Raw genomic sequence first — 23,618 nt, 5'->3', positions numbered from 1 at the left:
TTCGTGCATCCCGGTCTTTATATAGTTCAGTCGACTGGTCCCATATGGCAGGGTGAGACTGCACTTCCACAATAACTCTTTCTGTATCGAAAGACATTTTCCTCCGACCGTGCGTGCGACCCGTATCACCTATAGTCGAATTTTTAATTAGACGAAGCCAACTGACAATAGCTAATGTCACTTTGTAAAATAATGTTGCCATATTTAAAGTAATAGTGATGCGTTTAGTTCTCGTTCAATCAAATGAATGAACAATGAGTGTGAATAGTTAATCATTTCAAACTATAAAAGAATATTATTTATGTTTATAAAAAAAAAAAAATTGTATAACAGTGCTCTGATAAAAGTTACTAGTAGTATGTATCTATTATTAGTTTTTTGGTGGCTTATTAAGTTATTACAAAGTGCGGCGCGGTGTTTAGTGCCGGCGGGCACCGCGCGCCATGCCGCGCGGGCACCCGCAGCGGTCTCCGTCGCAAGGAGGCGGACCCGCTACGCGGGTGCAAGGCGCGTGTCCCCGTGCGGGGCGCCCGCGCGGATCTCCGCGACGGAACACTTTTGTATGAAACCGCGCGAGTGCCCGCTTAACGCAGTTTCAGCCCTAAATGTTACACTAACAGTATAATATTATGAAAACCACTTCCAAAAACGCTAAAGCAAGCATAATCGTTGTTATTTGCGGCTTACCACTAATAAAGCCGCAATGTGGTATTAATTTATTTATGAAAATATTGTGACACAATATAATTAAATATTTTCAACACTATGTGTGCATTTAGTTGATTGTGGTGGTAAAGGCAAGCACGTAAAATACATAATAAAATAATTGTAAAACTAATTATATAAATGAATTTTACAATCATACAAACAGTTGTAGGTTTTATATTACTGGATAATCCAAATGCATATAAGTATTCAGTGTATATAAGGTATTAAGCCGTATATATATGTAATTCTGAACATCAGAGGCATGCAATACTAACTCCACTGAAAATATGCTTTTTGCACCATTAAAATTGCAAGAATCAGTTCCATTTAAGAGTATACGACATTAAATCCTATTACATCTATGAAAAGAAATATCCAATTGTACATGACATTAAATCTACTTATATCTAATTGGTAAAGGACCTCAAAAGGTCATAAGATTATTTACCTCTACGCTTTTTTGTTTTATAAGTTAATAGTGTATACCTCTGAGGTACAGAATTGTTAATTTCAATTAGATATTATCGTTTAAAATATTTTTGGATAATTAATGTTATTTTATTTTAGGCGAATATTTTGCGTAGTGGTGTATGTACCTTGTGTGTTACAAAAAGGAATGCTACCTAAACCATTACGCAATACGGATTAACTTTTATGACTTTGGTTAGTTGTTGAATGTTGCTTATCGCTTTAATATCGTTAATAACGTCACGAGAGCGTGTGCTAAAAACAAATAACAGTTTGCTTTAAGATATTGCCGCCAAAACGATACCGTAATGCGGCATCTAAACACATAAATAGCTTAATAAAAGATTTGTGAAAATTAATATAAATTTAAAGGCCTATTTCATATAGTGAAACTAAGCTCGCCAACATAATATAAAACGTATATACCAAAGCACGGCCATTTATCAAATCGCACAATTCAATTTTGTGCAAATGTATGAGGTATTACTGAAATTACCATAGAAAGCGTATTTAGGTAGCTGTGGGTTATTGCGAGACAGAAGAATCGCATGTTTGTGTCACAAGACGAATTTACTTTCAACGGAAAATGTAACAAAAATAAACATGGGTTAAAGTATAACAAGACATTAAACATTCTTATAACCACAAAATAATATGGAGCTACTTTTAACGTCTGGACCCGAAATCTCCAATTAGCACAATTTCAGGTCTCACATGTTTATGCAATAAATATCTTTTAATGACTATAACGAAGCATTTTGTGCAAGCTTTGCTCGCACAGTAAGGGATGGACAAGATATTTATTGTGTCTCCACTACCAGTTAATTTTCTGGCACAGAAATAACTTATACAGTGTATGGGAGCTACCTACGCTTGTTACGTTAGTTTCATTTGTCAAGAGAAGTAGTTGGAGTCCTTCTGATTCAGTGTCCAAACACAATATGCGCAAATTGTGGCTGTCTGCAATTATTCTCTTGTCTGTACAATAATTTAGATGGAAGCGGCCGTTCCGGAGACCTTTGCTTTGACTGAACAATACGAAAAATATACCAAGCTTCGGTATTTTGCAGGGTAAAAGAGTAAACAAATGTAACACAGTACTGGACAATGGCATAGATTGTGATAGTTGTAATTGAGAGTATATTAAATGTCTGTAGATAAATATTCTTGATTCTCTAAGAATTTTAAATATTTTTTGGACTTTTGCTTTAATGTACTGTAGCTCGATTCTTTACCACTATCGACTATCGACGACTGGCTAGCTATCGAGAAATTTTGTATGAAAATCTGATCAGTGCCTCTAACGGTTGTAGTAGAAACTATTTTGGCAGCAGATTTCAAATGTCAAACTCTCGATACTCAATCGTATCGACTGTACAGAATCGCGCTACTGATCCCTGGACTTGAACGTGGAAGGTTTACTTACATCACTTTGGGGAACGTAGTCAAAATGCGTAGCTCGACTAATAAATGACGTCTCGCATTGTTTACCTAAAAATATAGTCACGTTTTACTTTGGTAGTTAAACATTCAAAATTAATTATGTATCTAACCTAACCTAACAAGTTTGTTTAATTAATGTTATTTGGCAAATGGCCGCTGAAATGATTTAATTAGGTACTTTTTGTTTTACATTTACAACAAATTAACACTTGTTGCCGTCATATGATTAAAAATATTATAATATTAAGGGTGTTTATATGTAGAAGATATTATTATATATTATATGATTAAGAACTGGTGATAGAAATTATGTTATCATGGGTACTACAGATTTTGATGTTCAGGGATATTAATACTAATTTGCGTACAAATAAGAAATGAGGAGTAACAGATCAATGTGTATTAACTCCATCAATCTAACTTTTGAGATAAAGGCATTAAGTTTCGGAACAGATAAAAAATACGTTCTGTACAATTTTTTTTGGGGTGACTGGAGTTAATACACTTTGATCTGTTACTCCTCAAATATACGTATCTACGTTTTATATACCTAAATCGAAAGACTTTCAAGGTGACTGTATTATGCGATTCTTATTAATATTTGTAATAATGTAACTGTAACTTACTATAGCACTACCACTCAAAAGACGACCCTCGTATCTTTTATTTAGAGACATATGAAGAAGTAAGGCCTGGCTTGCTTTACTGGAATCGTTTTCCTGTAACCATTAATGAGTCTACATCAACAAATAATTAAGGCAGTATCAATTCCGCATGCATATTTTAGTATGTTTCATTGTCTTAACCGGATTTTAAGTTTTTTTTTTCATAATAACTGAAGTTTTAATTACATTGTTTTTATTCGTGTATGCAATCAATGTATCTACGCATCTTTTACTTAGTACCGTCATTCTCTACAGTCGGTACTATCGAGTTTCGACAGTTTGACGTTTGAATTGTACTGCAAAAAATAATACCTACGATGCCCGCTAGAGGCGCTGATAGAGTTTCTCATTTTATCGATAGCTAGCCAGTTGTTGGTAGTCGATGGAAGTGAATCGCACTACTGAATAGTCGCATAGAATCACAAAATTAATTAACAACTTGTACACAATTATATATGAAAACACTGTCGCTACAGCTTTATTGTAATAATAATGAATGGTAGCAAATATATCCCATACTAGCTGACCCGCGCAACTTCGCTTGCGGCATATAAGAGAGAATGCGTCATAATTTTACCCCGTTTTCGTAACATTTTTTACTGGTACTCTGCTCCTTTTGGTAGTAGCGTGATGATATATAGCCTAAAGCCTTCCTCAATAAATGGGCTATCTAACACTGAAATAATTTTTCAAATCGGACAAGTAGTTCCTGAGATTAGCGCGTTCAAACAAACAAACAAACAAACAAACAAACTCTTCAGCTTTATATATTAGTATAGATGAGAAGGTAGGCGGAATATTCTATGTGTTGTCATGTTACATTGTTTGTACTGGTGCATTGACACGTGTAATTGGCAAAAGTTCTGATTTGATTATATCACTCGATATCGGTCGTTAAGCAGGGAACTCTAATGTTACTGTTATTTCCTATGTCGACTCAACTTGCCTTAACAACGAACAAAGCGTTTAAATTAGATGATGCTAATTGTTCGAACAGGTATATTTAACTCGCATTTATTTAAATTCATAGTTACTTTTAGAATGTAGTTTGTATTCGTTAAAAGTGATAGGTTTTTTTAAGAATGTTAAAGGTCATACTATGTCTATTATCTATGTATGAAGGTAGGTACATTTTCAGGAAATTCCGTGCGAAAGCCTCCGTAGTATTTTTCTTCCTGCTGAAAATAACACAATCATAAAATAAATCTCCGCGGTATGACATCTAGAATAGGGTGATATGGCGGACAGCGCAGTGGGGCGCCACTAGTAGTTTCATAAATGTATTCATAGTATGGGAGCTACGTGACTCTCAGCTGCCTACGGGATGAGTCTACGATGCCTACACTACGTAGCACTGATTGGATTGAACTGAGCTAAGCACGCAAGTTTGTACAGATGCTTTATTGCATTTTCCTTGCGACCTTTCTTATTAGAAAGAAGGATTGGATATAGAAAGAGCCTAATATTAACAGTTGATCGTAGTCCTCAGAAGTTATGTAATGTTAGAGCGATTGATATTAATGCGTTTTATGTTTAAGCTGAAGCTATAAGTGTATCGATCTTCTATGGATAAAAATACACGTATATTCTGCTATTTGTTACAATTTGCTCTAAATTGAGTTAAGCTGCCGTAAACGCGCAAGGTACGCATAAATATTTTTATATGCATAGCGCATTTAAACCGAGCTTATAGGAAAATTGGAAGACCCACCACACGCACACACCATTGAACGTGGCAACTGTGGCAAGAAACATGCATAAATATATTTTATGGTATTCTTTTTGTTATTATGGTGGTAATATAAGTCGAGTTCGTTTATTGAGTGCAATGTTTGACTTGGGAGAGGCTATCTGAGGAGAATAATCTATCGGATTCTTAAATAAGATGTAACAGTCATAAATACAGTGTCAAAAATTGCACGGATTTTTAAATTTCTTTAATTTCCACGTAGTCAATATCTCTTATTCAGTAAATTGAAGTGCAAACATTCAATCATCAATGAAATGATTGTTGAGAGCACAACGGTGGAAAGTTGATAAAATTCGGTACACTTTTTTATTTCATACATCAGCGGTTCGTTATAAAGTTTATTCAGTTTGCGTGGTCACTGGGAAATGTTCCGTGTAAAGGAAACTTATTGTTACCTACGAACATTGTGAATGTCACGCTCTGATAATCAACAAAAAGTTGCCCTATCTGGTAAACTTGTAGCAATTTGTCAAATGTGTCCTACGACGCACGTAAATAGGATAACAGTCTGACAGTAAGTTAGTAAATTGTGAATACACATATTGTATTCTATGTGAATGACATAAATTCCAAATAATTTCATTTCACCGCAAAGTAAAGGATTTTTCAAAGGATGTTTTAGTTTAGTTATTTGATGGACTTAGGTACTCGTTTTGGCGACTTGCCATGTTCGATAACTTCATTCCTAAAACATTTAATTTGATATGAGCGTTCGCGTAGGAAATCCTGAGGGAAGCCCTTACTTGTTGCCAGATGCGTCCGTTAGATATGTCCCTACATTTAAAATGTGACATATATTATAGAGGTAGGTGCGAATAGAGATCGTATAAAGTTCTAACGATATTGAACGACATTTTTGTTGGCCAAAATCATCTCCTTTGGTTTTATAATTAAGCATGAAAGACAAAACAGACACAGCGTTGTCTTAGTATATAATACAGCTCTGTTGACCCCCTTTAATTAATGCTTGATAATAACCGACATAATCCTTTAATTAAGTATCTTTCAGCCGGAGCCTACTGGTACGACACTTGGTCGGGCCATTTGAACGACTGTTTTGTACTTCATTCTGCAACAATATCACTTAGTCATTGGGCTGTGTTCGGGTCACTATTGTCCTCGTACCCCGCGGAGTAATTGTTGTTAAGATATTGTTTACTATTAACCCCAAAGAGCTCAACACAATGACATGTAAAGACGTTTTCAAGACACGCAAAAAACAGTTTACCACGGGCATGGAAATAGGGTAGTAACTGTTTAACTAACATCTGTTAAGGTTGCTGCAAAAATTATTGCTTTAGTCATGTGTGTACCTAAATCGTCCAACAAAAGAATAGTGAAGTTGAAACATATTAACAACTACCTGACCCGCGCAACTTCGCTTGCGTCACATAAGAGAGAATGGGTTAAATTTTTCCCCGTTTTTGTAACATTTTTTTACTGGTACTCTGCTCCTATTGGTCGTAGCGTGATGATATATAGCCTTCCTCAATAAATGGGCTATCTAACACTGAAATAATTTTTCAAATCGGACCAGTAGTTTATGAGATTAGCGCGTTCAAACAAACAAACAAACTCTTCAGCTTTATAATATTAGTAATAATATTAGTATTAGTATTAGTATAGATAAATGAATATTGGTGTGTAATGTTGATAATAAGTATAAGTATACAGTAAACAATTGAAATACAATATATATAAAAAAAAATAATAATTTAATTCAATGTAACTCAATTTTATTCAATTTAATCTTGTATTATATAGGCAATCCAATTCAATTTAATTTAAATTACCAACATAGCATGCGTTTTTAACAATTAGTATGGAACAACTGTTCTGAAATAAATGATTATTATTTAAAACGTAGTATTTATTTAAAAATAATGTTTTAACGAATCCATCGTTTTCAATATTGTGATTTTATCATTAGCACTGTCATTAGATTTCAACCTAAGAGTTTATTTACAACTACTCTGTACAGTATGACATTATCTATCTATATAAAAATGAATTGCTGTCCGTTAGTCTCGCAAAAACTCGTGAACGGCTTGACCGATTTGGCTAATTTTGGTCTTGCATTATCTGTGGAAGTCCAGAAAAGATGTAAAAGGTGAATAAATTTGAAAATGCGCCGTATTAAATAAAAACAAAAATGCGTGAGCGAAGCTGCGCGGGTCAGCTAGTAATTTATAAAGTAATAGTTTTGATTTATCAATAGCAAACATAAGGATTATTACGAGTCACTTCAGGGTTAGTAAATATAATTCGGTTAAGGGCAAGTCGACCTTATGCAATAATTGTACCGTAAACGGCAATAATATTTTTGGCGATTTTGAGTTAACCTATTAAAAGAACAGAGGTGAATGTGTTATTGAAAATAAATAATATTGGATTTATTATTTATTTCACTTTCGACTGCAAATTCGCACCTTATGAAGCAGTTATACGGTAGCTTATGTCTTGTCTTACTAAATTGTTTATGAATTAAACATTTTATTTTAAGACTTAGGTTAACGTATTAGTGTCATGTCTTGAAGAGAATAGATGCTTATAACCATTGTTCGTTTAAAAATAGTCTAGAAATAGCCTAAGTTCTCACCATAATACCTAATCGTAGTTCTTAATTTAATGCCATTAATGCCAATTTTGATGCCACCTAAGATATAACATTATGCAGAGAATGTTATGTTATTCTACACTTACTAATATTATAAAGCTGAAGAGTTTGTTTGTTCGAACACACTTATCTCAGGAATTAATGGTTCTAATTGAAAAATTCTTTTTGTTTTGAATAGACCATTTATTGAGGAAGGATTTAGGCTATATACCATCACGCTGCAACTATTAGGAGCGAGGTAGCAAAGAAAAATGTTACAAAAACGGGGAAGTTTATGACGCATTCTCTCTTATATGACGTAAGCGAAGTTGCGCGGGTCATACATAATACAGTTCTAAATAATAATAATTTAAGCGTTCAAACGTTAATCCACCACATTTCCATCCCACGTAGAATAGTTTAAACCTCGAACTTGACATACTTGCCAATGCTGATATAGAGTATTTGATCTATAAATGTTTAAAAAACTTAGAGAGTAGCAAGTTTCTTCTCGATTATTTCACTCTCTTTATTATAATTATATCTAACATATGTAAAATTAATGTAGCACAAGTTAGTTACCATACTCCCCCGACACAGCTTAACCGATTTTTACCAAATTTTATATGCATATTCAATAAGTCTGAGAATCGGCTACTATCTATTTCATATTCAAAAACATTTTTTTAAATATTGATATGGCAAAACAACGTTTGTCGGATGAGCTAGTTTGTTTATAATATCGACAAGTGATCAGTGTGGACATCATGCAATGGACTTTACCGACTTGAATAGTATAGAATGTCCATACGTCAGGATTCTATCGTAAATTCTTTCGTAATCACATTGTTAAGTGATAATAGTTAATATTGATGTCTTAATAGACAAGGCCACTGAAGCAGCTCAGACATCATTGTTACCAACTGTTGTAGAAACACCGCTGTCTTCATGCAAAAGCAATTCTAATTAAGTAAATTATTCATAACTTTTTATTTAAGTTTCTAGAAATATGTATTTACTTTTTACACCTACTATGATATTAAATCAAATACCGACAAAACAGTGTGGTTGTTTTTTACTTTACGGAATAATTTTGCCAAATATAATAATAACTTGCGGATAGTTGAAAAAAAGTAGAAATAGACAAAACTAGTAGCAAAAATAATACTGAACATTTAGCAGACACATCAAACACATGCCTCACGTTAACGGTATGTGAAAATAGTTATAATCTACACGTCAATAACTATTCATTACATTCAAATGGGTTTTTGCTTTATTTTTATAACAAGTATAAAAGTGGGGAGTACGCATGGTATAAAAGACTTTTCTGACAAACTTACTGGTTCGAATTGATCGCGTTGTGCTCAAACAAGTTAACTTATCGTACTGATCGAGGTGAATTTTGGAACAAGGTGAGTACGGAAACAACTTTTTTTATAATTGATTTACGTTTAAAGTTACTACCACAAATCTAACTAGGGCATATTTGTATTATTGGAGGATTAAGTAAATGATAACGTTTTTATTTCGGAACTACATATATATAGTATTTTCGATAATTAGGCTTGTACAAATATACGACACAATTTTAATTGAGTTAATTTTGGCATTTTATTAATTTTAATTATTAAGTACCAAATGTTACTAATGAAATATTAAATTGGAATTAATTTGTAAATTTTAACAATCTGCGTTAAGAATTCAATTTATTTGTTTACAGCGGTCTCCTTGATTACCCGTGTGTGATTGTTTGACTACCGGAGGCTCGCTAAAGCCTACCTAACACACTACACTACAAAGACAGATTGCATAATCAAGTCTGCATCGGTTTTCCCGCACGGATCCTGTACATCTACATAGCTGTAAGTAGTAAAATGGAAGATAGCAAGTTAATATTTTACGCAATCAAGCTATTAATTACATAAATAAAAATCAGAATTTGAAATACATTAATAATCATCACTGATAATAAGAATAACATGTTTTAAAAGATAAAGTATATTTATTTCACATAAAATAGAGTACATGTAGGTATTACTTGCTAAGGCGCAGCCTATTTTACCTAGGGTAGTCATGAGGCATGAAATATGTAGCAGGTGCATTAAATATTATTTACATACCATACCGAATAGATGAAAAATGGTCACTTCCCATTTTTTTTGGTCAACTGAACAGTCAAAACAGAAAACAAATAAACAATAAAATGCGTGTTCGCGTTTATTTCCGCATCCTATTACATATTAAACATGCAACGCGAGAGTTTAAAAGTTATGAAACTCGTTGTTTCAATTTTCAGATAGCATGCCTCCTCAGGCAGAGACAAATTCATCTCTACTACGAACAAACTGTGAAGATGGGTGTGAGGAAATACTGCCAAAGGTCAAAACATTGGATAACAGACAATGGCGCATAGTGTGGAGAAATGTGGCCCTCTTCTCCTTTCTACATTTAGCAGCAGTTTATGGTCTATATCTATTCCTGTTTAAAATTATGTGGCGAACCAACTTGTATGGTAAGTTTTAAAAGGTAATTTTGTCAGAAAGATTAATTTAAGAAAGACTAAAAAACTGCCCCTTCAAAAACAAATATGAAGACTTTTGTTTCATCATGGTTGCTTAGTAGTTTAAAAATTATGACTTTAAAATATTTTGTTATGTCTAATACTGTGTAAGTGACGGAATTACGCATAAAGCCAGGATCGCCATGAAGCTAAATAAAAAAAAGAGAGCCCAAGGAATTATAGTCCCTTGATTGTAATTGCACACTCTTAGTTGCTGACTTTACCGGCAATAATTGATTTCTAAATGTACACTTATTCATATAATTAACATCGTTAATTTGTACGTTTCAGTGTGCTGTTTAATTTACTTCTCTGGCTTGGGTATTACGGCAGGAGCACACAGACTGTGGTCACACAAGTCATACAAAGCACGACTGCCACTACAAATACTGCTAGTCATCTTTAACACTATTGCCCTACAAGTAAGTAACTGAAACGTTAAGGAGGAACTTTATTTATTTACAAATAAATAATATTCAAAATTAAAGAGTTATCTAGAAAATATTATACTAAGAAAGCAATAACATTTATTATTTGTCTATTATTTGTTATGAATAATACTTGGGAAATCTTTGGAAATCTTTCCCTACGGACGAGGCATATCCGCTAACAGATGACAGTTCTCATAAGTTGCCGATATGCGAAACAGGTATACACCACAAGGACGGAGGGGTCACGTCAAAGATATAAAGTAAAGATAATTATTTTATAATCTAACTAGCTGACTCGCGCAACTTCGCTTGCGTCACTTAACAGAGAATGTGTCAAAATTTTCTCCGTTTTTGTAACATTTTTACTGGTACTCTACTCCTATTAGTCGTAGCGTGATGATTTATAGTTTATAGCCTTTCTCGATAAATGGGCTATCTAACACTGAAATAATTTTTCAAATCGGACCAGTAGTTTCTGTGATCAGCGCGATCAAACAAACAAACTCTTCAGCTTCATAATATTAGAATAAATATGATTTCCGTTATTTTATATCCTGTATAAATACATAATTGTGCACATTTCAGGACGCAGTTGTGGACTGGGTACGAGAACATCGTATGCATCATAAATACTCCGAAACAGATGCCGATCCTCACAACGCTAAACGCGGATTCTTCTTTTCACACATAGGGTGGCTCTTGATCAGGAAACATCCAGACATCAAAGCAAAAGGACACACCATTGACCTGGAGGATGTTCGAAATGATCCCGTCTTAAAGTTTCAAAAGAGGTAAAACCTATTTCTGTTAGCTGGCACTACATATCTTTGTGTGTCTGAGTATAGTCGCTTTGAGGAAGTAAATAATAAAGCAATATTCAAGTGAAGAAGAAGAAACGGTTGTTACGCTTTCATAACCAGAACTCGATCGTTTCTTAAATCTCTAGCTTTTTGTCAAGTGATAAGTAATCAATGATAACATAAGCAGTAGCTAATGTTAATATCTAATTGATAGTTAACGCTTACCTGATTATTTTTAGCATTTCTCCCTTTTTCCAGGTATTATCGGATAATAGCACCACTGGCTTGTTTTGTCATTCCCCCGTATGTGGCAACTTTATGGGGCGAATCTCCATGGAACGCTTTCTTCGTTTGCGCCATGTTTCGTTATGCTTACACACTGAATGGAACCTGGCTTGTCAACTCTGCCGCACATATTTGGGGCACCAAACCCTATGACAAGAATATTAATCCAACAGAAAATAAAATAGTATCACACATCACATTTGGGGAAGGATTCCACAATTATCATCACACATTCCCTTGGGACTACAAAACTGCAGAGCTTGGCACATACAGCTTGAATTTGACAAAACTGTTTATTGATATTATGGCCAAAATTGGATGGGCGTATGATCTCAAGACTGTGTCGGAGGACGTAATTCAGAAACGTATTCTAAGAACAGGGGACGGTAGTAAAGTGTCACAAGGAGCGACTGCTATGTATTCGGCAAAGTCGTAAATAAATAGTTTTTTTGGTTGTTGTTTTGAAAATAAACATGATTGTTTTATAAATCTCTTCCCCGGTGGTGTGATAGTAAAGCGACACTTACTAAAATGTCAACTGCTTCCATGAGCCGAAGAATAAGATAATTGTTATAAATATTATTTTATTAAAATTTCAATTAAATTGTACAGCGTTGTTATTGTATACAGTAACGCTAAGTATATAGGCCTTTTTTGAAGCGACCATATATTTTATATTTTTTCAAGGAAGTGTAACGTTAACTAATGGAAGGTGTTTTTAAACTCTCGCGACTAGTACACATAATATTATAATGCAACGGGTCTTATACGCGATTGAAAATTTAAAGGTTAGGATACCTTATTTGCTGCCCGACGTTTCGATCGCATTACAACGAGAGTCAGCTCGTGACCACGGTCGTTGTAATGCGATCGAAACGTCGGGCAGCAAATAAGGTATCCTAACCTTTAAATTTTCAATCGCGTATAAGACCCGTTGCATTATAATATTAATGGAAGGTGACTATGAACGACGTTAGTGCAGTTAAATTCTCAGTATGGGGTGGCGTCGCACCGCGTGCTAAAGCATGCCATTTAACCACAATGGAAAATTTCATACAGCTAACACCATGGACACATTTTGTATGAAAACTGACCGTCGCCCGTAGTGTATTTTGCGAGAATCGTTTTCTTCAAGCAATTTTAAATGTCAAATACTCGCTAACCAATAGTATCGATGCAGGATACCGTGCTACTAAAGATGTTTATTTTAAAAGTGAGATTTAATGTACTGTCTGCAATCTGCATTCTACTGCAACTAAAGACTCTATACTAGACTCTATTCAAGGCGATAAACAACATGAAGTTGGTCCACATGGTCTTCGTTGTTCTACTGCAGGGTAGATATTTATTGTCTAATCTGTGGCAGTGTTGCGGCTGACGTGGCCGACATAAACTTCACGTTGGAAGTCGAGCTAAATGTCAGCTCCAAAGCTTGTCTATAGTCATGCAGATATAAATTCTTTGAAATTTTTTACTGATTATACAATAAATTGGTTGGGTAAGAAACAATTATAGTCTTGGTTTAATTGTTTTATTTTTATTGTTTAAATATTTTAATCGTATTGCTATCCAAAGAAGAGTAAAAGTATTGTTTCAAAAAGTTCATAATCACTATTAAGTGAGTAAAATGTAAAGACGTTCAGTGGCACAAAGTTATTCTGTATAGAATAAAAACCTTAAATAATACAGCCATTACGAGTCGTACGAGTTTAGAAATAAAGATACTAGGTATATAATTTAAAACTTTTTTGATTAGCTTATCCGTTTAAAAATCTAACAAGAGCTTAGGCGGCCAGCTAAAGAAATATAATATCCTTTAAAAAAGAATACGTTTTAAAAAAGTTCAACTTTAAGTCTCCTACTTATGTTAGAAAGGATCCTCTTAAAAGTTTATTTTAAAATTGGATAGTTAGTTTGAATAAAACTAGCGTACCGTATTTTCTGAATGCTTTATGTGATTTTTTTGTTACGAGTCTCTGCAGAAGCGCCCGCATTGAGATCTATCGTTTAAATGCCAAGTGCAATCTAGAGAATGTTTCAGTAGGTAGAATATATGTAAATGATTCTAGTGTTGCAACATGTGGGCATTGTCTTTTCCCTGAAGACGTGTAGAAAGACAGCTCAAGCTACATTTAGCTGCAAATGATGTTTTAAATATTTTATGTCGTTTCTGTGTATTAAACAAACATTAAACTTCCAACGCTTTATTTTTTGTAGGCTTTTTAATTTTATACCTAATTGTATTCTGAAAATAAAGATACACAGAATTAACTAATAGTGTTTCATAGAAACTAAGCCTATTCATGGATACTAACTCTTGCAATTGAAATAGATTATGTGTCGGCCTCTACATTTTGTATACGAGACTAGCTGTTAGAATAAGTCGTCCACGATATCACGGACCATTTGAGTGGGAAATATAGTAGTAGATTCCAACGCAGCCGCAGACAATAGCGGGTTAATTGAGCGCAAAGAGGCGTTAGTACTAGCACCCTTGCCATTCGCACAGACTCACATAGAATAAAATACACTGATCTAGTCAAGAGCGCTTGACCTTTTATGTGTTAGACATTAAGCTCCATTAGGAAACAATAACAAAAGCTTTAGATATACAACGCCTATAACGGGTGTTTGTAGAGTTTTCAATTACGTTTTAAAAAGTATAACAATAAAGACTAGCCTTCTTATTCATAAAAATATATGAAGTTATGAATATATAGAATGCCTATAAAGAGTTTTGTTTCTTTCACTCCTTAGCGAAATGAAAAAGAGAAAACATATTGTAGTAGTCTTTTAACTAAATTAGGTTTATAGTGTGTTTATGAATAAGAGGATAGTTCTACAACTGACGGATAAGTGTTGAAGACCTTAATCGTCTGATAAATAAAACGTACGAAAATGTCTATTAATATTTCGCTTGATAATTTATCAGATACTTATTTAGAAGAGGTGTATTAGTCATAAATCTGAGAAATTATACGACCTATCAATTAAATGCTTAAAGTAGGTCGATGTAACTAAAGTCATTATAATATTAACAATGTAAATACAACTAGGTAATGTAGAACAGTGTATTCATAGGTAATGTGTTCATTTCCTGAGCATAATTAATGTCTATAGCCATGCCACTTGATATGTATCATTGTGTTTCTATAATTATATTGTAGTTTAAGTCGTCAATTAGCGTTAATTAGTGTAACGTTATACTTTAATTTCTTATAATACATATCGCAAGCTTTTCGTCCTTTTTTGGCTACGAAACGTGTCATAGTAACAAAAATAGTACCGAATTTTTGATACTATTTATTTGGCCAAATTGTCACGCGTCTGAAAAAAAAAATTCAAAGTGTTTTTTAGACCCGTGACAAATCTGTTTTTTTACAAAACATATTTTATTTCATTTTTTTGATATTAAGGCTTTAACTAAGCCAAAATGGTCTTTGACTTTTTTAAAATTATATCTCTATTTTATGATATAGGGACCGGGAACGTTCATTTGCGTAGATGTACCTACAATAAACTAACCCTGTTATTGTCACCACATAATTTGAAGTACCTCTGCCTTCGCTAGGTGTTGCCGACTATTTCGGACAGACGGAAATTGGCCTAGGCGGTAATAGTTCCATTATTAACGCCACGAATACATTGTTATACATGAAGTTATGTGTTCTATTCTTGGTCACATCTTTTACGATTCCTTTACAGTTTTGATAAACAATATTTTTAGAAGAAAACACATATCTGCCAACTATATTTTATTAATCAATCAGAACCTACGCTTTCCATAAAGTTATCAAGTTATCTTCTTTTATAAATCGACCTATTAGCAAACTCGTAGTATACCTTAGCTTTCAGTTATTTATGAGGAATATGGCAATGGTAAATAAGATAAATTTTCATTATCAGAACTAGAGTGCTTAATTTATAGTATAATTGACCAGAACTCCAGAAACACAATTTTAAAAATGACGCACTGAAGATGAAATTCCTTTTCTTAATAAGCAGTCTGAGTTCTTAACTTGTGTATAGAAACTAGATCCTTAGTTACAGTAAAGTGAATTCATTACTTTGTACAATTAGACAGAAGCCCTCCTCCTCCTCTCTCGACGTGGAACACTCTCGAAAAGAAAATATTTTAATCTTGGAATGAAAGTTTGCCTTGAACGGTCCAGAGTGGGGCACAGTCGCTGTAACGATACTTATGCATATACTATTCTGCATTGACTTTGTAGGAATGCCAACAAACAATACTTAAGAAAAAAGCGTCTTATTTTTTCAAGGAACCTCATAATAGAAAAATAACCTGTCCTAGATTAGATCAGTAGCACGATTCTCTAGAGTCGGTACTGTCGAGTATCGAAAGTTTGACATTTAAAATGTACTGGTAAAATAGTTCCTACGACGGCCGTTAGAGGCGCTGATTAGATTTTCATACAAATTTTTTCGATGACTAGCCGGTTGCCGGTAGTCGATAGTGGTACAGAATCGAGCTACTGAACGCCTGTTTTTTTATAAAAGCGGAAGGGGTATTCAGGGATTCAATTTAATGTATGTACTCTCCAAGTACCCATAACAGTTTTACAAAGTTACAGCGACTAAAAAAATCTGTTACACACTGTGAAAGTAATTACTTTTAACATTCCATTATTTAATTTAATGGCTGCTTTTGCTATATTTTTTAAGCCCGTGTTGTACAGGTGGCGTATTTACGAACCACGGCTGCACTGCGGCGAGGCTATTACACTCTCATGATGATTGCGATGGTTTGTGAATAAAATATGATTATAATAATATGTTTCAGGTGACCGTAGTTGTTGATTTGTATCTTTGTTTATGTCAGTCATATTATTCGAAAAAATATAAATGATCAAGTAAGTACGTTAATGCTTCGCCAACGATGAATATAAAATAATACAGTATTTTAATTTCTAAAATTACATTTCATACTACCAATACCAAAAGGTTTATTTTTAATAAGCGTTATGCGTATTGTGTTCCAACTAAATAGCAACTTATAATAAGTTGTGCTTAAGTTATGAATTACTTGAAGAAACAATAGAAACAATGTAAACAAGGATAGAAATGCAAACATGAAGATTGGTTCTTAACATCGTATTTTGTAATTGGGCATCATCGGAACGGCTGGTTTCGGCTGGCGAGTCGCCAACCTCTCCAAAACTTATTTATTTACGTATTTTAATAAATATCACCCATTCTACTCACTGCTGTGAAAAACCTGAAAAGACCATTGAAACAGAGAGTTAAATCTGAAAAGAATAGTAAAAGAAATATAAGATATATTCGGTATGTACTTAATTAAAAGAAAGTCGCAAGTCCTGGTACATTTTTTGTGCTCCGGGCGTCCCGCGCTTTTTTCACTGAAGCTCCCAAGTCGCCATGAATTAAATAAAAAATGTAACTTTAAAACACAAACAATCGAGTTGAGGCATCAATATAAATATTTATGCACTTTTAGAAAATTAAAAACAAATAATTATTATCGTGCAGTTCCATTAGTGCTATCAGTATTATTGTATTTAGTATAGATGTGTATAGTGTACGTAAATGTAGTGTTAGCCATTAGCTTTTAAGTAATTATGTTACGGTATATTGGCTCATAGAACACTAGTACGATACGATTAATATTGCAACAATTTATGAGGCACCTGGGCCTCGTGCAAGTGATAAACGATGACAAAATCATTAATGACCTATGAAACACAGTATATGAGAGAAAATCACTTGATTTTTCATTTAGTAGGCTTATATTTATTTACTAGTTCCAAATATTTTGTTTCACATTAATATAAAAAGACAAAGACCAACTAACTATGTGTGGTTGAAAATCATAACTTTAAACTTTTGCGTTGCATTTTATTATACAGATATGCGAATTAACGCATTTTCAAGCCTGAAACGACCAGTGTAACCTGTGCCGAAACGTCAGGCATTCCAATGCAAAATGGTTGCAAAATGTGTCTACAAAAACCGTTCGGCGACATATTTTTATTTGCTCATACAAACAAATTCCTTTTAAACATTTACTGTTGGTTAAAGTTGTTCTATATTCAACGCCACAAACTTTGAATACGTCTATTATAATATTGTACATTGTTCCTGATTTATTCACATGTCGAATTTATATGCAATGTGTTATTAGCATGAGTCCTCACATTCGCTATATATCCTAGGTTAGACGGTGCATAATCTGATCGAATTTAGATCGATCGTGACTATACATTTGATGAGAGAATTACTGCGTCCATTCTGATTGTTTATTCGCTATCCGTCTTAACGACCGCCTTCGGTTTGTTTATATAATTGCTTGTCATCTTGTCTGTTCTATCTCAATTATTGAGTATATTAAGACAATCACAAACTGATTTTACGCAGTTAACGGCTCCTAGTCAAGTATATTAGCAATTTATTCTCATGATACTTACCTAATTTAAATGCGTAGTGAAGACACATATTATTATGGTTAAAAGAATGTTTTTTTATCTTATTTCACATATCTGAGTCGTGCGTAAAAATTCAAGATTTTGTCACAGCTAACTTTTCAACAGTATTCTTGTCATGCTATATTATAATCTATTATTCGTCACTAGTTCAGTTACTTAGAATCGTAATAACGTAAATCCAATCTCAATGCAAATAAAACAACAATCGGGTGGAAAATTTTATATCACAAAACATTAATTAAGTATCGAGCACTCGTCCATTTTAATTAATCTTGTGTCACTCTGACTTCTAAGTTTACAATGTGGAATTACGTTTCTTTTTGTTTGCGTTTCGGCGCAAAGTGCGGCGACCTTTGAGAAAATCCTGGAAATAAACAATATAGTGAGTTGAGTGTGCGTATCGAGAGCCATGATGAAGATTTACAACTACTATTCCCACTGTGGCTTTATAATTTGGTATACTGATGTATTTTTATGTAAAAGAAATAAATATTCTGCGACGAATTTATCGTCATTCCGCTACTGGCGTCATAACTCTTTTAAATATGCACAAAAAGCAATAAAGATATGCCGTGTTATAAAATTTGACGACCGTTACTAGTACGTAACATTTACTTTTTTATTCGAGTTGCGGACTAGACATAATCCCAGTATCACGCGGGGATTCACAAACATTGGAATCGCAAACAAAGAGTATAACCTAATCCAAAATTTAAAAGGCACGTGACGTTGTTTTGTTTAGATACTTGCTATTTTAACAGTTAATCTATGTCCACACTCGTACGATATCAATTTCACGTAATGCTGCTTCGCAAGCTTACCTCGTGCCGTTTGTAATTGTACCATTACAGAGAATTAATTGAAAACCAACCAACGAAAGACAATCGATCGTACACAAGTGTGGACTCTACGCCATTACAGGATATTGCTGTAGGAAGGCGCTCCCGCAACATTTCAACTAAATATCTAGTGTATGTGCACAGAATGCACTACTTAAGTGTACCAGGAATAACACAAAGATGCTTGGTACGTTTCTATACTATCTTTGCTTGGAATGTCGGACAAAGCGACTACCGGAGCATGCCAAATCTCCGTACTCCAAAGCATATTGCGAAATAGCTTTGCTGTTTTACTGGGTAAATTAGTTACATCTCTAAAACAATACTGGAAACATTAAAAACTTACTTTGAAAGCCTGTCGAAATTTACGTGACATCAAACTGTAAAGAATTGGGTTGACAGCAGTCGATATGTAGCCGTTGTAGCACAAGTAGTTCACGATCTTCCACGCCTGGAATAAGTTGATACATATTTAAATCATACTTTAGAATAATTACAAAACTTTTATAAAGGCAATTTAGCTTTGGAGTTTATCATTATTCTGTAGTTTAAATTTTATATTGCGATGTGATGATATAAGCTCAAGCTTGAAGTGTAAACTGTTTATTGAAAGTTTTAATTGAGTTCGCAAAGGGCGCGGTGCAATGAACTCATGCAATCAATTGTAGAGTTATGATCGCTCATCTTGAAGTATCAGAAGCAACTTGAGATTTGAACGAGATAAATAACGACACGTATCGTATGTTTGAATTTGTTGCTCATTACCTATAAAATATTTTTTGAAATATGGTAAGTTTGTTTATCTTACAAAATTTTAGCTTTGATCAAATTTCAAACGATTTACTGGAATTGTTTAGAATTTTTAACAAAATATTTTTTTAAGTAAACTTACCGTGTGATTGTCTTCATACTGGAAGTTAGGATATATCATCATCATACGCATCACACAATATGGAGACCAGAAGAAGAAGAAAGACGCCGCTACTGCCGCTGAAACAAAAGTAAATCTTATTTCTCACAAACTTAATAACTCGTCCGAAGACTTCGTGGTGGGATCAACACTTACCAAGCATTTTGACAGCCTTATCCCTATTCTGCTTTGCGTTGACTGGACTGCTTCGCAATTTACTGTGCGCTGCCTTCAATTCTAGTGCTATAAGCACATATAACACGATTACTGTAGTCATTGGTATTATGAAAAATATGAATATTTCGACGCCCATCAGAATACTCTTAAGATATGATAAAGTGTAATAGCAGAAAACATATTCTTTTCTTTCCAATAACTCTATATAAAATATGTCGGGAAGGCAGAAACTTAACGATATTGCCCATATCACTCCAACAATTTTGAAGACGCGAGAATTCATCAACATCTTTTGTCTTAGAAAAGGTCTGGTAACCACTATGTATCGTTCTACCGTAAAGGCTGTTATTATGAGCAGACTACAGTTACTGAGAACATCCAGAAGAATAAAATGTAATCGACACCCAACTTCCCCCAGGGGATAAAAATCTGGCATCCAGATGATGTATATGTCAATAGGTACGAAGAGAACCGTTAAAAGATCTGTGATCGCTAGATTGGCGAGGTAACAGTTAGTAGGGGTCCTCATGGTGCGATCCTGAGCGATCACCGCGCACGTACACACGTTGCCAATAACGCTCAACACCATTGAAATTCCCAATGCGATGCTGAGAGCTAGCTTCACGGTGTATGTCGTATTGTCTACTACCATCCCCTCGTTTTTGTCGTAGTATGCTATGCCGAATACTCCATAGATGTTGTGAGATATATTCGAGATGGTCTCGTTAATTTCAACGTTTTCAACGAATACCGCCATATCTCCAGGGAACGTAAAATTTTAAACAAATATGTAATAACTTGAACACAATAATGTTAACGAGTAGGTCAATATACCAATTGAGGAGAAACAGTGTCGCTCTGACTAGAGTCAGGGAAGTACTGATAAGAAAGAAATTTGCGCTGAGGCCTTGACGCACCCTTATACAATATGATGCTTTTTGTTGTTGCTGTTGGTTTTATATTTTCGAAAATATTTTCTTAGAATACTTATTATTTCTTGAAAATAAAGGTAAAACAAGATTTAAAATATCGGTATAGTTATTCTGTAAGTTAGTCCGTAATACTTTGTTCAAAATTTATCAGAATATTTAAGATGACTTAGTTGAAAAAGAATATATTATCAAAGTTAGAACTTCCTCTTGCATTATTCTTTTCACAAAAATAACCACCGCAGTTCACACAAGTTAAACAATTTTGTCCAAAAAATACGTTTTAAGAGTGGTGCTACTGTATAAGAACACGTTTTATGTGGAATGTGGATAGTATGGGTAATAATAAATTGAGTGAATGAAACTCACCTAATAAGCCATGAACACAGGTTTTCAGAACCACATAGAATATGCAATGAATGGATATTCATCTTTCGTGCAGTTTCCACTTGTGTTACTAGTGGGAGTACGCAAGCAGCTGTTACATTTGTTTATCTGCTTCAATATTAGCATAAGATTTATGTTATCTTTGTTTCTTCAGCGTATTGTTTCCTTGGTCACTTATTATTCCGCTACAGTAGCCGCAATCATTAATCTCAACAATTAATATTTTTTTGTCGAGATCTTCATAATGTAGCCATTTTGTTAATCAGCAAGAAATATTTCATGGCTAAGTGCCACGATTTCCACAAAACGTAGCCCCTGACTTTTAATGTTCGTGAATTAGGAAAAATAGAATTATTTAGATTGAATTTTCTTTTAGTTCCTGCAGGACATGAGTCAGCAATGTTCGGCAATTTTCCTTCAAATTTTTGAGTATTACTTAGTGTGATTATTGCGATCCAGAGACGTGATAACAGAAATATTGGACCTCTAAAGTATTTCTTTATTGTTATTACTGACGTCGATTACTAAGAAACGACTCCAGTTCTTAGGTTTCCACGAAGAATAGATTTATAGTCTCATAATAATGATAAAGTAATAAAAGCTTAAATCTTGTAAGAAATAGGCTTCTGTTTCTTTTATTTGATGTTTATGTATAAGGATATACATATAAACATTGCAATTAACGGAGAAATGTGATGTACTGAAAAATGTAATATTTTCAATGGTGTCATAAAAGTACGCCCTGTATATGAAAGTAATTGCGTTGATCTAAACAAGCTGACAAATTGATGGCAACCATAGAGTGCACGCATACGGTCACCCCCTAATTGAAATTACAGTCTGTTGTACCATCCCCCTAATAGACAGTTCAACTTAAGGGCTTTTCTTTGAATCTAGGACCATTTATTTTTATCAAGATGGAGAGAATTGCAAATACCAATTAGGTATTTATTGTGGTAACATTTTTAGCTGGGTTACATTTCGGTCATTTATTTGTCATTCATTGTGAGGAGAAACTGCTATTTAAAGAATAAAAAGTCACCAACAGTTAGGGTTAAGTCCTCTCTCATTTTGAAAGGCGTCAGTTCATAATTATTTAAAAGCCAATAATAAGATTAAATAAAGTGTTATTACTTGCCATACTCACCAGTTTCTTATGTGACGTCAAGCCTTTGATTGTTGAATCTTAATAGAACAGTAAATTAAACATCAATCACGCTAAGTTAAAACAATGAGAGTAAATTCGTTTGTTGAGTTGGTACCTTCCTTCGTTCTCTTGCTATTTGAAATACGTAGGCGTTCATTCAAATATTGTTAACGTTTATTGTATGTATTTTTGTTTTAAACTTTTCAAGATATAAACAACACAATGTCTGTGTTAGTATAGAGCTAGAATTTTGTTTGTTGTGGTACGGACATGACTGCTTTGTGGAAGTACCAGGAAAATGTGGATACAAAATTAAGTATTAATAAGGGTATCATAAGGAAATCACATCCTTATTAATACTCAGTGAAATATTCAAAAATACATGCACATGTGCCTACTGCGCTAAGGTCAAAATCTACTTTGTTCCCAGGTTCCTTGACGAGACTGACAAAATAAACGAATTATTGTGGCCAACTTAACAAGCAGATGAGCCTCACAAAGTACAACCAGACTCCATCCCTCTTATTTATAAAAATATATGAAGTTATGAAAGGCTTATAAAGAGTTTTGTTTCTTTCACTCCTTAGCGAAATGACAAAGAGAAAACATATTATTGTAGTATTTTAACTAAAATAGGTTTATAGGTTTTAAAAATGTTTATCTATTGGTACTATGCGTTCCATGTCCAAACATCCCCACATTCGATGCCTGTGATATATCTGATGAAAAGCCGCTTATTAACCACTGCCATCGAATAATGACTTCGCATCGAACAACAGATACAATTTCAGTTTCTTAGAATGACAATCAACTCAATTGTGGTGTATAAGGTATAGATAGATATATTGAACGCGGAAACCTTAATAGTTACTTGGGAACCTAATATGGTTAATGGGCCTTACAGTGTCGAATCTCATAATCATAATGTATGTCATCAGAGAGCCGCGCCCACACTCATATTCATAAATTAATCTCAAATGACAGAAGGGGCTGTTCACTTGACGTGTATCGGATCATATCAATCAGCATAGACAGCTTTTGCATACACTGGCAGGATTT

General features: G+C 34.0%; 2 protein-coding genes across 2 annotated transcripts; one reads left to right on the top strand and one right to left on the bottom strand.

Moving 5' to 3' along the window:
• The first annotated feature begins 8,860 nt into the window (after positions 1–8,860).
• LOC142975490 (acyl-CoA Delta-9 desaturase-like) lies at positions 8,861–12,481 on the top strand. The gene is made up of 6 exons (XM_076118344.1): positions 8,861–9,045; positions 9,354–9,495; positions 9,930–10,145; positions 10,485–10,615; positions 11,210–11,415; positions 11,683–12,481. Exons 3-6 carry the CDS (start codon positions 9,935–9,937, stop codon positions 12,143–12,145), a joined length of 1,011 nt encoding a protein of 336 aa, XP_075974459.1. The 5' UTR covers positions 8,861–9,045; positions 9,354–9,495; positions 9,930–9,934; the 3' UTR covers positions 12,146–12,481.
• A 5,894-nt stretch (positions 12,482–18,375) lies between these two features.
• LOC142975266 (neuromedin-U receptor 2-like) lies at positions 18,376–20,853 on the bottom strand. Its single transcript, XM_076118007.1, has 4 exons — positions 20,076–20,853; positions 19,902–19,999; positions 19,356–19,460; positions 18,376–18,534 (listed from the first exon to the last, which is right to left on the bottom strand). The coding sequence occupies exons 1-4, from the start codon at positions 20,851–20,853 to the stop codon at positions 18,466–18,468; spliced, it is 1,050 nt and encodes a 349-aa protein (XP_075974122.1). The 3' UTR covers positions 18,376–18,465.
• Positions 20,854–23,618: the final 2,765 nt, after the last annotated feature.

The sequence above is a fragment of the Anticarsia gemmatalis genome, chromosome 9, assembly GCF_050436995.1.
Source record: "Anticarsia gemmatalis isolate Benzon Research Colony breed Stoneville strain chromosome 9, ilAntGemm2 primary, whole genome shotgun sequence".
Lineage (NCBI taxonomy): Eukaryota > Metazoa > Arthropoda > Insecta > Lepidoptera > Erebidae > Anticarsia > Anticarsia gemmatalis.
The sequence above is the reverse complement of the archived record's forward strand: the minus strand, read 5'-3'. Positions and strand labels throughout refer to the sequence as shown.